The sequence below is a fragment of the Bombus fervidus genome, chromosome 4 (genome assembly GCF_041682495.2).
Source record: "Bombus fervidus isolate BK054 chromosome 4, iyBomFerv1, whole genome shotgun sequence".
Classification (NCBI taxonomy): domain Eukaryota; kingdom Metazoa; phylum Arthropoda; class Insecta; order Hymenoptera; family Apidae; genus Bombus; species Bombus fervidus.
The window spans coordinates 5,875,026-5,892,530 of record NC_091520.1 but is presented as its reverse complement, the minus strand read 5'-3'; the positions used below and the strand labels follow the sequence as shown (position 1 = coordinate 5,892,530).

Here is a 17,505-nt window from a genome sequence, read left to right as displayed (position 1 = left end):
AATGCTACAATTATCAACAGTCCGATACAAAAAAAAGGAACATGGAATAATTTCCTATAGACTTATATACAAAGGAATTCGAATATGCCACAGTGTGATAGCGAATGAAAGATCATTTCCCGCCGTTGGGAAGAATGGAAAATCAATAATAGTTACCGGCCTTACCGACTTTGCGATGACGAAGACCCTGAACGATACAGCTTCTCTTTCATACTTAACCATCTTTCTCTTTCAGGCGCGTAGAAAGTTCACGACTGCATTCTCCATGTTGCTAAACTACAGCGCCGCACGTTCGCTATTGGTTAACCGTCGCTGCCGCCGCCACCGCCACCGCCGCCATTATAGATTCCGTTGTGTGTGACTGAGTCTCATTCTCCAGGGCTTTCCAGGGAAATTTCTGTTTCTTCTCGACGTTCAGCGTGGAATAAACACGGGACGAACGCGCACAAGAGCTTGCAGAACGTCAAAATGAAAACATACAGTAGAAAAAAGGGTGATAGCCCGAGCAACGTAATCATTCATGTGAACGAGCTGTGCCGACTGTGCTTGGCAAAGGAGGAGGAGATGGTGTCGATTTATGACGACGAAACTATCCCATTATCTCTACGAATAATGGCTTGCGTTAATCTAGAGGTGAGTTGGAAGACTTGGCAGAACGAGTATACGATAGACTCAAGTTAGAGGAGTGTCGATTACTTTTCTTTCATGCGTATATCGAAAGCTTATCGAAAAATAGGAATCTAGTTTATCTCTCTGCGTGAGATTCTCTCTGTCTCTATCTCTCCCTCTTTTACCCCACTCTCCGATTCTGCTTCGTATTTGTGAGAGCGTCACCCACACGTTCGTCGCAATATACAGAGAATACTTCGTTCCTAATTCTAATGTAAAGCTCGACACACTGCGCAAAGCAACTACCGGCTTTACCGAGTTATCGACTTTGCGTTCACGATACGTTGACGCCACCTTCTCTTTCATTACAGGAATCTAGACAAGGCATATCATTGCATTACAGATCGTTTACCCTACGAATTTATAGAAATCTGCAATGTTATAGCCAATGCCATTAGCGTTCTCAGTTTTCACTTTATATCTGCCGAATCATAAACCTTCTACCTTTTTCCTTCCAGTCCTTTATATCTTGAACTGCGATGAATTTAAATAAGTCAAAATACCTGATATATTTTCACTATATCGTAAACATTTCTTTTCGCTCGATTATAACAAGATTTCTACGTATCTACTATTTTATTTTGACATCTCAAATATTTGACATTTCTTTATTGTTAGGTTAAAGTAACTTACAGCTTCCGAAATTCGTACACAATATAATTTTAACGACATCAAAATGTTTGTTAACCTATTTTTGTATTTTTGAAGAAATATAAAATGTAAATATGTCAAAAATATAAGTACTATAGAGTAACGTTACTCACATTCGCGTTATTATTTTACATAGAGCAATGAGTAATAAAAATCTCAACTAAATTATAATTCTGTTCTTATAATTTTATATATAAAGAATTGAGTAATGATTAATGTTTCTTATATTGTAGGTATATGAAGAAGATGGTCTTCCAAACATGATCTGTTATCCATGCAAATATCAATTAGAAAAGTCCTACCAGTTTAAGAAAAAATGTGAAGCTGCTGATGCTAAACTTCGTAAACACATGAAATTGATTCAACAATTAACTGGTCAAGGTGAAGAAGGAGAAAGTCAGGATAGTAACAGGGAAGAACTAAAGGATTCTTCCAGTGGAAAATCAAAACAAGTTAAACAGCTGTTAGCTGATTTAGTATCGACTAAAGGTGACAGTGGACAAACAGATGGAGATCCGATTGAAGTAACGGAAGAAGAACTTGTTGGTGGTTACATCCTAGGTACTAGAATTACATATTAAATTTACATATTAAAAAAGATTTGCTATTAGGATTTAATTCTTATATAATTCTGTTTTAAAGTTTATTAAAATATTTTACTTTATCAAATATAGGTATGAATTCGGAAAACTTAGAGATGGAAGAAACAATGTCAGAAGATCCAGAAAATATTACATTAGTACCTGCAGAGGAACGTACTGCAAAAGCACGTTGCACAATACGTACAACACGTATTAAGCAAGAACAGGAATCTGAAGATGAAGCGGAGGAAGTACAAAGAGCAATTGCAAATGCTGACCACAAAAATGTTTATATGATGGAAGTTACGAGTAACAGTTCAGGTCAAGGAGAATCCTTAAAATTACAACCAATCGGAGATACCATGGGTAAATAGTACATATAATTTCCCAACATATAATGTTAGTATTTATACAAATTTGTAAGATATTTTGTTTCTTATAGTCGAAACTAGTGAAGAGTTAAAAGTGTTTCAATGCGATAAATGTCCAAAAGCATTTACGCGAAGAATAATGTTGAAAAGTCATCAGTCTGTTCACTCTACACAAAGAGGTTTTACATGTCAAGCTTGTGAAAAATGGTTCCCCACTAGATCAGCTTTGGTCAGACACGAACGTACTCATACAGGTAATGAAAAAAATTATTAAGAGATTAAATAAAAATGAATGTTCAATTTTTCACTTTCAAAGTTATATTTTATATATTTCATATAGGTGAAAAACCGTTTGGTTGTAACATTTGTCATCGTGCCTTCGCACAGAAAGAAATTTTACTTCGACATCTCATGACTCATTCTGGTCAAAAACCATTCCAATGCCAACATTGTGACAAGAGCTTTACTCAACGAGAAGCGTTGAAGGTACATATGAGAAGGCATCAAAAGTTGGATCCAAATGATATACAGTTACACCATTGCCAACTTTGTCCTAAAGCCTTTTGTCATGCATCTGGACTTAGCAGACATTTAGTTACACATACTGGCAGAACATACAAGTGTGTAGAATGTGAAAAATCTTTCACTGATAAAAGTTCGCTGTTAAGGCACAGTCGTATCCATGCACCTAAAAAAATAATGACAAATTAAATTTCCCCTACGAATTGCATATCCTATTGTTTACAAAATCGGTCGTCATTAAATTAAAAAAAATTTCTGTAGAATTTTTTTTAATCATGTATGATAATAGCTTTCTTATTTCTTACTGTTAGTATAATATATTAAATACATCTTAACTGATAATTTACACTAATTCATTCAATAATTCCAAGTATATTTCTATCTAGTTATGTTAAAACTATTCGATTGGAGTATATTGAATGATTCATTAATAGTATTGCTTACATGTTATTTTTAAATACATTAAATGCAAAATTGCAGCATATTTTTATTTTATTAAATATGCAATGGAACTTATACATCTTTCGATCTAATATACACTAAACATTGTTATAACATTTCAATAAGTTATATTTTATTAAAATGTAGATCAGTGACAGTATTCTAGGAAAACATTTTTTTTATAAAAAATTTGTTCCTTATACATATTTTCATGACATTTATATTGTATACAATTCTATGTATTTCTATGTATATAACTTTAATTATAAGAATATAATTAAATATCTTATGTCTTTCTATATTGTTTTAATCATTCCCAATTAAATTTGTAAAATAATAAAAATTGTACATAATATACATTACAATAAAAATTACAATAACAATATAAAACTAATAATTATATATATATTACTAAATACAATACACATATATATGTATATATATATTACTTGCGCATAAGTGTATTCAACATATATTGTATTTTAAATATATATATATATTACTTCTTGATAAATGTATTCAACATATACTATATATTAAGCATATACATACATTATGAGTATCTAATTATTAATTTTATGAGAAAGAAAGAGAGAGAGTTTGTTCTGCTTATATAATTAATTGTTCAAAAACATATTTTTAGCATCTGTTTCTTAATCTTTAAAAAACAAAATATATTCTAATGAACAAATTTTAATTCTTTAACTTTTCCTTATATTTTAGAATATAATAACATGAATATTGTATTATATTTTATTTGTCATAGAATTTTTCCACATAATATGTATATAAAATACTCATATAATGCTCAATTTATGACAAAAACACAAATTATTCTTTTTTAATATTCAATATTTTGTCATTTATGCAAAATTATTCATTTACAAGATCTATTATAATAAATTATTACATATCTGTAATTCCTAAATGAGATTATAATTTGTCATGAAAAGTTTATCTGCTTTTTAGACAGAGTGTATTGAAATGTTAGTTATAATAATAGTTAGCTAATAATTAATACAGTATATTAGTAATGATTTATCCAAGCTCTATTTTTATGCATTTCCAAATATGTAGCATTATGCAATACATATGTAATAAAATGAATATATATTATTTAAATTACTATATTTGTAATGAATTTTGCTATAACTACGCTATGTATTAATATATTAATTCTTTAAATATTGCAAAATCATACATAACTTTTTATATATTGGAAAATAGTAATATGTGAGTTGCATCTAAAAAATAAAAATTTCGTTTTATATTTTTATATTATCATCGAAAAAGACAAATATTTATGAAAATGCAGAAGTTATTTATTAATCTTTCTGATTGCAATTACTTGCAATTTGCTGCGAAATAGAGCTCTAATTTAAGAATCTTTGACTAAACATAGCTTTACATATACTTATTAAATTATAGAATATCATTATGAGGAAGTGCAAAGGGAATTGTTAACCTGTAAATTGTTTATAACAAAAAATGAATGACAGTTTAGCATTTTATTAAAAAATCTTTTTTATTATGATTTGCATATAATGATTTTGTGCATCTTTATATTGCCAATACCATTACACGATAGATCGTTACATCAATCTAATGGAACGAATTTACTAAATTTCATTTACATTTTTGTTGATTTAAAATACGATAGTGTTACAGATCTTCACACTACAACTTGGAAAAATCGTATAATTTTCGAGCTCCGCTACGCAACCTGCACTAGACCTCCATAAAATAAGGTCTAACATTTGATTTTGCATCATTTGCTATACAGTTGCAAGATCGATAATATTTATTATAATTATCTATTCAAACGAAGCAAAGAGGGAAAATGCATGTATGTATATATAAATATATGAGAGATAGTAGTATCGCAATTACCTAAATTCAAACGTAATTGAAAAATTTGTAGTGCTTTAATTAAGAAGATTTAAATAAATGCGATATTATTAACTCCTCGTCAATATTATATTGAATTATGTCATGAAAGTTTTAAACAATATGAAAAGAAACTTCGTTTATAATTGGTCACTTTAATTGCTTCGTTTCCCCACTTTGCTAAAAGTTAATGTACATAGTTATTACCAATTTATATTTGCACTCGAACGATAAATAATTCTAATGAACAAACGTACATGAAAGCATAGTTACTATTAACGAGACTTGCTACAATAGATGAACACAAGGTATTAAAATGTTATGTTAGTATTTTAAAAGCAAATTGGTCTTTCATGTACATTTATACATAGTACTAAAACATTGCTAAAAATTTGAGATATTTTTATCTCAAATGTTTGTTTACAGGCACGCCCTGGCCTGATGTTGCCAATTTATACATTTTCCAAATACAGAATGTTTATCATTCCAAGTATTATTGTTCTTTTACTATTTTAATTTCCAACACACACTGCTTACAAGCCATGGTAATGAGTTGTATCACTGGTAAATAAACAATCTTACGTGACTGTTACAAGCACACGTGTAAGTGACTCATACAGGCTTAGTTCACCTTTCCCTTTGCCGATAGTTTCATTATATCTAATGTTTGATAAACATCAATTCAGTTTGCGAATAGTAAGAAAAAAAATTGCTCTTGCCTATATGCTGGATCAAACAAATTTGTACTATATCGCATAATACCAAGAACTTCATGATGGAAAAATCTAATATGTCATTTTTCCGGCTAATGCTAAATTGGCAAAAGGAATTGATGGACTCGGCGAAGTAACACGGAGGTCGGAAAATCTCGGAAAACATTTACGAGATATATGATTATTGAGAACAACTTGATAGACGTTTTACAATAAGAAACGTCAAACTGATTTAGGATCTATGCTCTCATCAATCGAGAATTAGAGTTTTTGGTTGTTCCCAAGTGAATCCTTCTCGGCCAAAATGTCCATAAGTACTAGTTTGCTGATAAATGGGGTTACGAAGATTCAGCTCCCTAAGAAATGATTATAATACTATTTATACAACATCCTTGGTTATTTATATTCAAAATATAGTATACAGTACAAATATTACTTACTTAACGATTTTCCCAGGTCGTAAATCAAAATTTTTATTGACTATACCTAGAAGTTCGTGTTGAGATAATTTAGAAGTACCATAATCAAAAACTGTGATTGAAAGAGGTTCTGCTACTCCAATAGCGTAAGAAACCTAAAAATTCGTTGTGAACATGTATGTCTTCATCAAAAGTAAAATGTAGTAAAAGAAAAAAAAAAGGATGTTATTTCAATGAATGTTATAATAATGGAGAATAATAATAATCTGTACCTGTACAAGGCATCGTCTGCAAAGACCAGCTTTTACTAAAGATTTAGCAACCCATCTCGCTGCATAAGCAGCAGATCTATCAACTTTTGTGAAATCTTTACCAGAAAATGCACCACCACCATGAGCCCCCCAACCACCATATGTATCGACTATTATTTTGCGACCAGTCAGACCAGCATCACTCTACAAATAAACAGAGAAGTATAAAAATTTTTAAAAGCATTTCACAGAGATGCTGATTTAAATTTAATGTAAAAAATTTGTATTTTACCTGTGGACCACCAATAATAAACAATCCACAAGGATTAACATGGAAGATCGTTCTATCATCTAGATACCTTGCTGGAATAACTTCTTTGATAACCTTCTCCATTACTGCTTTGCGTAATTCTTCCAAGCCAATTTTTTCACTATGTTGTAATGATACAACCACTGTATGAACTCTTATAGGTACGCAGGCACCACGATCCATTACATACTCGCAAGTGACCTATTGTATAATATTAACAGGAAAAAATGTTATCAGAAAAAAAAGATTGTATTTGAGAATATCAATATATCATTTACAAATTATTCTCAGTAACGTTTTTTAACATCATGGCATTCAAGAGTAGCAAATACTATGTGACATCATTGAATAATATTAACTGAACTTTAATGTTAGTATAAATCATTTTACTAAATACTTTCAAATTTTACTATATTTGAGGGAGACAGAATTGTGTAATTTATTAATTAAAATCATACCTGTGTTTTTGAATCCGGTCTTGCCCACCATAATTCACCACTTCGTCTTAATTCTGCTATTTTTTGGTTTAACTTGTGTGCTAATACAACAGTTAGGGGCATACATTCATCAGTTTCATCCGTTGCATATCCAAACATCAGACCCTAGGAGAAGAATTCAAGTTATTTCAGCTAAAATTTATAAGGTATGGAGTTGAAGCAGGAGAAAGATTTATTGTGCTTTTAATTAACTTGTAATATTATGTAAATTTGTAATACAGGAGATTAAGCATTAATAAAGTAATAATGTGCACACAACACACAGTTAAAAATTGTGTTAATTTACATTCAGAATTTGCAGGAATTGTAATCTATGTACTGAAAATTTTTAAAAATAATATGTAAGGGAGGTGTCATACAGAGCAGAATTACTAAGATGATATCGAGTCAACTATATTCACTAATTTGTTTAGTATCTTTTGTTACATTCTTGTTTATAACACATTTTAATGATAACACGAACTTATGGAGATAATAGCTCCAAACTTGACTAAAATAATTAGATACAGATGTTAGACTAGGTTTTGAATAATTGGTCATATATTTCATGATATTTATTGCAGAATAAAAATGTGGAACTGTAGTATGCAGAAACAAATTTAGATAGGGTTATACATAACATAATACAAATATTATATGAATACTTCTAACAAAGAAACAATGAGAAATAACACTTGAAAATTGTTTGTTATAACAATTGATGAAAGGATAAAAATTGCATTAAAAACCAGCAGAAGATACAAAGAATAAAAAAGAAAATAGAAAGGAAAATTAGATATGGGAGTAAACTTTAATGGTTTAGACTCTTAGAGGTGCCTTCACCAATACTATAATAATATTAATAAGAAACTAATATCTTATGTAACGCTATTCTACATACAGGATGGGAAGAAAGAGGAAAATAAATAAGCTACAGAATACCATTACCAAAACTAAATATGTGCCTACGATAATAATGAGGTAAACAAAACGAGAGTAAGAAAAGAGTAACTAAATATACACATATTGTTCAAAAAGCTAAGAAGGTGTAACTACATTGGCATTAGATAAGACAGAAAGAAGAACAGAAAATTCAAACGAACAGATCAGAATGCTAATTGACCTGATCTCCTGCGCCGACTTCTTCATCACTACGGTTTTCATGAACTCCCGCTGCAATATTTGGTGACTGGGCATCAAGCGCCAGCAGAACACTGCAAAGCTTGAAGTCAAAACCTGTAGAAATTATACGAATGAGATATAAATGTTTGCTACTATGAATATCAATACTCTCATTACACCGATGTGTCACTGTTTTGTATCCCAGTTTACTCTGCTGTTTCAAGATAATAAATTTCCTTGCTTTAAAAAAAGTTAAAAATAAATTTATTCTGACCTATTTAAGTATAATACCATATAAAATCTTTTTCTTTAGCCGATATATTGTGTAATTCCAAAACCTAACTAAAATACATAAAATGTATGAAATAGTGTTATATGAAATAGAATATTGTTACATATTTCATAGTGACAATTATTATGATTTTTATGCAGTGATGAATTTCTCTAACCTAGAGACCCTATCATATACAAGTAGAATTTATTTATATATAAATCTTCCTGATAAAATAAATTCTTATATTATAAAACATGTATTTTCTGTATCTGAATAAACACAGTACTTGTTTGCATACACAGATTCACACATTCACGCATAACACAAGGAAAGTGTATGTTATAAAAACTACAGAATGTATCATAAGAAAGAGGGGAGAGGGTAAAGCAAAAAAAAAGGGAGAATGTTATTGAATTATATGGCTGCTCTGCGGCACGGGCTGAGAATGGGTTATGTACCTGATCACCTGCACCCACGTCCTTCTCTTCCCTGTCCACATGAACACCATCAGCGATATTTGGAGATTGTTGTTCGATCGCCACCAAAAGGTTCAACGTACGCCAATCGAATCCTGCCACGATCATGATATGCTTACGTTACATATTCATACGTGTTCTTTTACTTATTTTTTCCAAAAAATAATGAGCAGGATATTGGTCATCCAATCGATCGAGTCATGGAATTTTTCTCTAACACTTTTCTAACGTGTATGTAGCGTAAGGCACATCTCTTTGTTATAAAAAATATTTATTTAAATTATACAAATACAATTTTTAATAATTTAATAAGTAAAGACAGTAGGTATAATAAAAATCATATTTAGTGTCGGAAGCTTTCGTGCCATGATTCGACCGTGTATTTATAAAATCTGATTCTGGAGAACCAAATGAGGCGAATTTTGTGAGGGATAAGATAATAAAGATATCATTCCGGCCACAGGGCATGTGTACATAGAAGATGGAAATCTTTTATGTTAGCAAGGAAAACTTCAAATGTTTTAGATGTACAAATAAAATAAATTTAATAAAATTTTAGGGGAATGAAAGGGTTTAACAAACATACATCACTGAAAAGAGGAAACACGAAGAACAAATAGGAATATTTGTTACCTTTTGAAGAATCATCATATCCAATGTGCTTAACAGTATCCCGAACAATTTTTTGATAGTCTACCACAGCTTTTGATGTAATTTCTCCACATAATAGTATCATTCCTGTTTTTGTCACAGTTTCTGAATAATCGAAAAATATAACATATAAAAATAAGAATTAGAAATGAACATAAACATTTGATGACTGTTAAGTAACAGCTTAAATTATAGACACTGTATCAAGTACTAGATCCCTTCAGAGTTCTATGGTTCAAAATTAACTCAAGGTCATACTGACTAGCTTATAAATAGAGGTTATGACACCACTGATTCAATTTATTTGAAAAATTAGGATCATTTTTAGAAAACTCACCACAAGCCACTTTTGCATCAGGATCTTGTTTTAAATGTGCATCTAAAATTGCATCACTTATTTGATCACACATTTTATCTAAAAAAAAGGAGAAAAAAAATTAAACAGACTAACTATAGAAGTGATTTTAAATTTAACTAGCTAACTTTCTCTCGAATTATTGATATATGTAATTTCTATATAGATGTATGAATTTTGAAACAAATAGATATATATTTGTAGAAACAATTGCATAATCAGAAAATGGAATATATGCTAATTGATTTAAACTTGTTCCGTATATAATTGTAAAATTTTGTTAAGATGTTTGGTCGAACCAATATTGTAAGCCTGATTTTGTAATAAATCAACCGAAAGTAATATTTAATTACTTTTTGAATGAAAATTTAGATTTTTACTTTAGAATACATAAAATAATAAATAATTGGAAGGATTATAATAATCCAATCAAGACTCATGACTAAAAGAAAATATGTATTAACTACGTTCAGCGCTTGCACGTGTGAAACGATACTTGATATAACTCGGTATAAAAAAATTAATTGAATTCCGTATATAATTCATAAATGAATTTAGAAAGCTGTTTAACATATGATTAGAGGAGAAAAAGGATGAAGAATTTAAATGTAAGGGGAGAAATGTGGAAGATATTGAAGATGATAGTGGATTGCGATATTCAGGAGCACATGGCGACGCCGATGTTCTTGCTTCTGCTCTGATAGCAATTGGAAAAATGTGCTCCCGATGTGCTGTTTGAACGCATTGATATTCTGTATTTGGTAGGCATAAAAAAGAGAATCGAAGAAACAAATAAATCGCAACGTAACACCATCCTCGCATTTCGAAGCTTTTAAGGAAAGTAAGAAAGCGCGAAGAAAGGGTAGAATCGCGGCGTGCGCACACAGTATATACATATGTAAGTATGTATGGTTCGTTCATCGAGTTTCATGGCGGCACACGCGGCTCACCGACATGGAACTCGAGACGAACTAGCACGATATTGTCCAAAATACACAAGAGTCATGAAACGAATGCATACTTTTTAGGCTACCTACCTGGATGGCCTTCGCCGACGGATTCTGAAGTAAAAAGGAAACTGGTATCCTGTTGTAGCTCGGGCGGCGTGTGCCCGTTAGCGTATCCATTCATGTGATGAGCGGTCTCCGGCATTTTCTTTCTTTTCGTGATCGTGGATACAGATTTTGGTTTCTTTCGTCTACGCTCAAATGCTTCGGCCACGTGTTGCAACTCTGCTGACACGTTCAGTTTGTCTGACGTCGTTAATAGTTGAAGAAAGCGAGGAAGTTGGGTCCTAAGTTCAGTCTATACCCTACTTTGGTTTCGCACGAGCCAACCCTACACCAGCACAGCACACAACGTAACAGCCAGGCGAGCGCGGAGCAAATGCACTATGGTACAGTGTAGAAGTAGAAAGTGAAAGAGACTCCCCACCCTCTGGTAGCCGTTATTTATAACTTCGGTACCTTCGTCGCTTCGTTCGGCTAATCTCGAGTCACGTGACGCTTGATCATCCAGGAGATGAAATCGGCGCGAAATTCAATTAGATTCGCCTGAAACGTTACTTTCACCGTTCCTGATTCGATGTCTTATCCACGTATTTAATACTTCTGCAAAAAAAGTGCCACGTTCTACGATAAAATTGTCAATAAACTTGTTTAGATTTGCCGACTACTAATAACATTTATATGTAACAAAGTTAAAAACAGGAAATGCAAGAGATTCTCTCAATATTAGAAATAAAAAAAACAACTCTACTTTAAAAATTATTAAAAATTATTGTTCCTTATCAATACAGTACAGTATCGTAGAGTTTCGTAGATACATTCATGTGCTACATTCTTAAATCGTTATTTTTCTTTTCGTTCGTCACTTTATCTCTTTTTTTTGTATGTAATATTACTATGAATATAACTGGTCGAGGTAACAACGAGAGCTCGAAACTTGTTACATCAAACGGAACTGATATAACGAACTTCTCCCGATTTTTATAATCACACATCAATGGTCTTGCCACTGATAGTATACTTGTGTAAATTCCTAATCTTTCATACGGATTATTATATTAATCGAGTGAAAAGTATTCGTCACCTTGTTAATATAGCGTTCCGAGTCTTCGGAAAATCGGTGATATGCGATTCGTTCGAATGGAAAACTTGCAAAGTATAACGGGATAATTGTATATTGAACTTTGAGCTACGAGTTGAGGTCGACTTGAATTATTATCAAACTGCAGTAAATACGCTTTGTGTGTTTCCTTCGAAAGAACAGAATTTATACTGAGTAGATGTTACGTATCAGCTAGAGTTTTATATATCGTAGAATCTCCCTCCATGATTGGGAAATGCTCGAGTGGGGTTTAAGCATTCACATGGTAATACATGTCGCAGAATATAAGTGTATAGGTTAATTGTGCAAGTCGTCAAAGAAATCGTAGGATAAAATAACAAACCGATAAGAAATGTTATATTATTAATTCTGCTAATACACATTTCAACAAAACGAGAGCATAATTAAGGAGGGCGGGTGGTAAAAACAGAAAAAATAGTTTACAAGAAGCGATCAGTGAAAAATGACCGATCATGTATCTTGGTTGATCGTTCTTGAAGCTTGTCTTGTCAATAAAGTGCAATAGAAAACGAGTGTATTTTATGTATTCCAATGTAGGTATATTTCTACAATTTTTCGATAATTTCACTAACTTGACTTAATAATCTCATAAGAGAGTTTTTCTTAGAAAGCAATAGTAAGATAGTGTCTGAGATAATTTAATATTGAAAATGTACAAGCGTGGAAAGATTGATAAATAAATTTTGTGTATTATAGGTTATAATTACATCATATCACTTTTATGTAAATCTGAATCTCCTTTTGTATCATATTGCCTTGCATATAATTAATCTTCGGTTTAAAAAGTATCGTAAAGTCAAAGCGAATTAGTTTATGTTTATAAAATTAATTAAAATTTAATAAATGTAAATAAAATTTTCTTCTGCTTCTCAAAAGAACTTGATTTTGCTTTTTCATTAACAAATGAATCAATATTTTATAATAATAATTTAGATCCTTTCTATTGTATTGTATTTGTATTAGATTTAATCATTTTCCTAAATATATATTTACATTATATTATATTATATTATATTATATTATATATATATTATCTACCGTTTATATATTACTGCTTGTAAAACTTATTTTATCAGCTCTTGTATATTGAGTTCCAAAAGATTTAGTATTCGAAATAATTTTTCTTTAAATTGAAGATCAAATTAGGTCTTGGAATAAAATAATCTGGGATTTAGCGTCATTACATAGTGGTAGATTATTTTCTCAAAACAATTAAGCTGGAAGCTATATATGTAGTGAGATCGTAAGCTTACGCGGTTGAAGACCGAACATATATGTAAGTTGTGGCATATTAGGGGAGATAAGGAGCTCGAGCTTTGTTCAGGGCCGTACCGTATCAACTCAGAACAGCTTCTTTCTTTAAAGTAGGTACGTCGGTGTGGCGCAGCGATAAATAATTTTCTAGCAAACCTGGTTACGGGGTGCGTACGGCCCTGAATGCGGCTAGATCAATCGGTATAGCCGTTTAATGCTTTAATTGACTTCCTTATTACATACATATATCGCTTTCAGCTACGATACTTTTGTTTCTTCTACCTGAATCGGTTGTCGTTTGATAAAATAAAACGAAAAAATATGTACTATAGTTTTATGTTATTGTATTATATATATAATTATTACATACTACCTATGTACGTACCCAGTGTGACTATGGTTTTTACTACTCATTCATTGGATTAACGCAATATTAAAATGAATAAGTGTTTTGCAACCAGAACAGTTTCTATACATCACATACGTTTTACATCCTATCTTCATATCTTTAGGATAAAATCTACTGCAATATAAAATATATGTATCTATACATATATATAATTATTATTTATCAAGTATCGGATACCTATCAAGTTTTTATTAATTCATTATACTAAACTCTCTATTAAAATTTAGAATGATTAAAGATATCTATAATTTCTATAGTCATAATTTTTTCAAAAAGTTGTACATATCTAGTATTATCTTAGTAATTATGAATTGACTGGATGTTTTCTTAATTTTATGCAAATTAAACTATCAATGTAAAACAATAAACAGTGTTCTATTAAAAAATATACTATTTACAAATATATATAACATATTTTTAGCGTAATTTACGTTTCTAATACAGTTACTTCATCAAATAGATATAATTCACTAAATAGCATATGTTTATTCAATTCAACTTCTTTTTATCTAAATTCTACGTGTCTCTACATTGTGATGGAACGTGCGTGTAATTTCATTCTGTGCGTGCGCAATGATTCTTTTTAGTAAAAAACGTGGTTATGTATAATCATTTCAGAGTGAGAACCGAGAACACGTTCGAAATCATAGAGCAGTCTGATACAATGTCACTGACACAGCTGAATGCGAGATACGCGTAAATTGTGAGTAAGCATTCTTTTTACAATTATCTCTTCTATTTTACGATTAAAGCAGTAATTAAATCAAGTCATTTTTGAAACTTAAAACCTATGTTGTAACTTTCTCCTATGAAAACGGTTCTTCATTTATCGCTTGTATTTGTATTGCAATACTTGTAATACAAATACTTGTAATTTTTTACTTTATAGCGAGGCGAATTTTTCATCTAAGTTTCATCTCTAATATCCTATCCTAGGGATCAAAATTTCGTGAAGCAGAACAAAAATCCTCAACCACATCCTCAAACATTTCAATTTTGCAATTTATAAAAAAGCTTTGTAATTAAAATTTCGTTTCATTTTGAATAAGCGTTATAAAACAGTTGTGTTATTGAGATCTTCTTGAATTTATCATTTTTACGATCTTTTTTATTTTAATTATATTAGGAAAATTTTGTCAAAAAGTTTCATTGCTGTTGCAAATATTACAGATACGTTATATTCTCAATTAAATAAATCGACTTAGGTGAACGTATTTCTTGTGCAATTCATTTATTTGGTTTTATTAGATCGTTTAAACATAATCTTTATTGTAGCTATTACAATTAACATACCTGAGAGAATATTTACTAATATTGTAGTATTGAGGAAAAACCGTTGGAAATTTCGATGAACTACAGGTGGAAAACAATAAAAGTGCTGACAAGCCTGGAAGGATGGGAAATCCTGATGGGTCATATGCTAACTAGTGGGCGATATGCTAAGTAACTACTCACTAGTCACTAGTCACTAGTCACTAGTCACTAGTCACTAGTCACTAGTCAATAATCAATAGTCAATAGTTGTAGTTGCAGTTACGACTGAGTTATGAGGAAGTTGCGAGTAGTTGTGGGTCAATCATTACTCATGAATTATGAATTGTTAGTTGTAAGTTGTAAGTTGTAAGTTATAAGTTGTAATTTGCAAGTTGAGTTGTGAACTAACAATTTAGTTGTTTTTAGTTATTTCACATTACTACATTAAGTTCTAATTAAATAGTTATAGTTCTCTGTCTCAATCGCAATAAATAAATCTATATAATAAATAAAGGTAAATAATGTTTACATAACATGGGATAAACAAATTTGTAAAAACCCTAATTATAAGGTAGCACACACTTGTTACCAGCGAAATTAATTGCAATCTGAATTGTAATGGCGCGAAATGAAAGTATATTTATTATTTCTATAACGATAATTTATTTTGGAAAAATATTTAACAAGGTAATTATCTGCAATTCAGTGTTGCAATATTGATAACCAGGAGAAAGAGAAGTTAAAATTATTCTCCAATTTCAAGTTACATATCAACGTGAAAAATTACAAAAGCATACACTAGTTCAAGATAAAGGAATCAAAATGGGTGTATTAATTGTTATCTTCGATTAAAATAAAAAGGTTTAATCGACAAAGGAATGATAGTGAAATGATTACTTAAGATTTAAATAATTAATTGCGAAGGAGTTTAAAATTGAAGTTAATTCATTTGTTCCTTGGGTCATTTCCGACAAATCGGAATATTTTTCTATTAGAAAATTTTTTAAACTTGAGAAAAATAAGAAATAATACTAAAGATATCTCACAGTTTTTAAATGTAAAAACTCTTTTTCCAGTTGTAACGAAAGCAATGTCGAGATATTGAAAAATAAAAATTACTGTAGGGTTGAAATTTTTAATCTACCAATAGATAAGCAACTCATTTTAGGATTTTACTATTTTACTAGAATTATGACAATTCTTCCACAGAAACTGTTCACGGATTTATCTATGACTAAGCTTGTATATACGTTTTGAAATACATATATTTATGTATATAGGTAAATGTTGTGTAATCACTTCAAAGTACGTAATGATAATTCGTTATCTACTTGTGTCCACTCTTTTATTTCTTTCTTCATTTAAGAACATTTCTAAACATTCGATTAATCATCAAAGGATGTTAAGACTATCTTGAAGAACGAATTAATAAAGATAAGGGTACGGATTAATAATTTATCTCAGTTCATTCGTGTACTCAATGTTAAATAACATTAACTGGCAGAAAAAGAAATATAAAATTATATGAAGTTATTATAATTATGCATACTTAGGTAACTATTAAAATTTACTTTTCTTTCTAAACCGCGTATTTTTTCTCTTAAAATTCTCGTCGTGAAGCGTGTAAAAAATGAACCTGATATTTTATAAATAACGTTAGCAAAAACTTATCTTTATCTTTGCATCTTTTTTTCCTTTTAATATAATAATATCGGTCGTTTACGTTGATTGTATGGTTCACCGAGTGTGAATTAAGCACGCGCTTTTCTGACGCAATTTTTATATCACATGAAAGATATTTATGAGGCAATGAATCGTTACAAAAATAACCAATTTAAACAATTCTCATAGATATGCTTTAATGTTTAATTATCAGTTTTTAGTATAATCGTTAATACGCGCATTTTCATGTATAATATTTTTAGGAAATATACAGGTGCAAAAATATACTTGATATTAAAAATATAATATTCATTATACGAATAATACTAAATAGATGAAACAAGTCTCTGTTTTTTATTCCTTTAATTGTATTTGTAAAAATATAAATCACCGTAATTCGTAAAAATGCATAAATATCAGTAGTTTACTAATCATTATAGGCATGCAAAAATATTGTTCGCATATCGTAAGTATCGCTCACTCTGTTACGATTCATCATGATTTTGTTAACTTTATTTTCTCACATTATATTTCGTGTATATGTTGCGTCACATTATTTATTATTTATGGTTATTAATGGTAGAATGTAGAGTTTTGACGAAGATTAAAAAATCGTACATTCACATG

The 17,505-nt window shown here is 30.4% G+C and overlaps 2 protein-coding genes across 3 annotated transcripts; one reads left to right on the top strand and one right to left on the bottom strand.

Moving 5' to 3' along the window:
* Window positions 1-260: 260 nt before the first annotated feature.
* Window positions 261-3,532, top strand: LOC139986846 (uncharacterized). Its single transcript, XM_072002514.1, has 5 exons — window positions 261-633; window positions 1,554-1,881; window positions 1,995-2,267; window positions 2,344-2,526; window positions 2,613-3,532. Exons 1-5 carry the CDS (start codon window positions 469-471, stop codon window positions 2,981-2,983), a joined length of 1,320 nt encoding a protein of 439 aa, XP_071858615.1. The 5' UTR covers window positions 261-468; the 3' UTR covers window positions 2,984-3,532.
* Window positions 3,533-4,741: 1,209 nt separating this feature from the next.
* Sam-s (S-adenosylmethionine Synthetase) lies at window positions 4,742-12,443 on the bottom strand. Of its 2 annotated transcripts, XM_072002583.1 has the most exons (11): window positions 12,261-12,443; window positions 11,636-11,779; window positions 11,207-11,560; window positions 10,152-10,229; window positions 9,797-9,919; window positions 9,146-9,258; window positions 7,274-7,417; window positions 6,798-7,016; window positions 6,527-6,709; window positions 6,276-6,409; window positions 4,742-6,191 (listed from the first exon to the last, which is right to left on the bottom strand). In XM_072002583.1, the coding sequence occupies exons 3-11, from the start codon at window positions 11,319-11,321 to the stop codon at window positions 6,086-6,088; spliced, it is 1,215 nt and encodes a 404-aa protein (XP_071858684.1). In that variant the 5' UTR covers window positions 11,322-11,560; window positions 11,636-11,779; window positions 12,261-12,443; the 3' UTR covers window positions 4,742-6,085. The 2 variants fall into 2 exon arrangements, with proteins under 2 accessions (XP_071858684.1, XP_071858685.1); XM_072002584.1 differs by lacking the exon at window positions 9,146-9,258 and adding an exon at window positions 8,415-8,527 and having other exon boundaries at window positions 11,207-11,779.
* Between the last annotated feature and the right edge of the window lie 5,062 nt (window positions 12,444-17,505).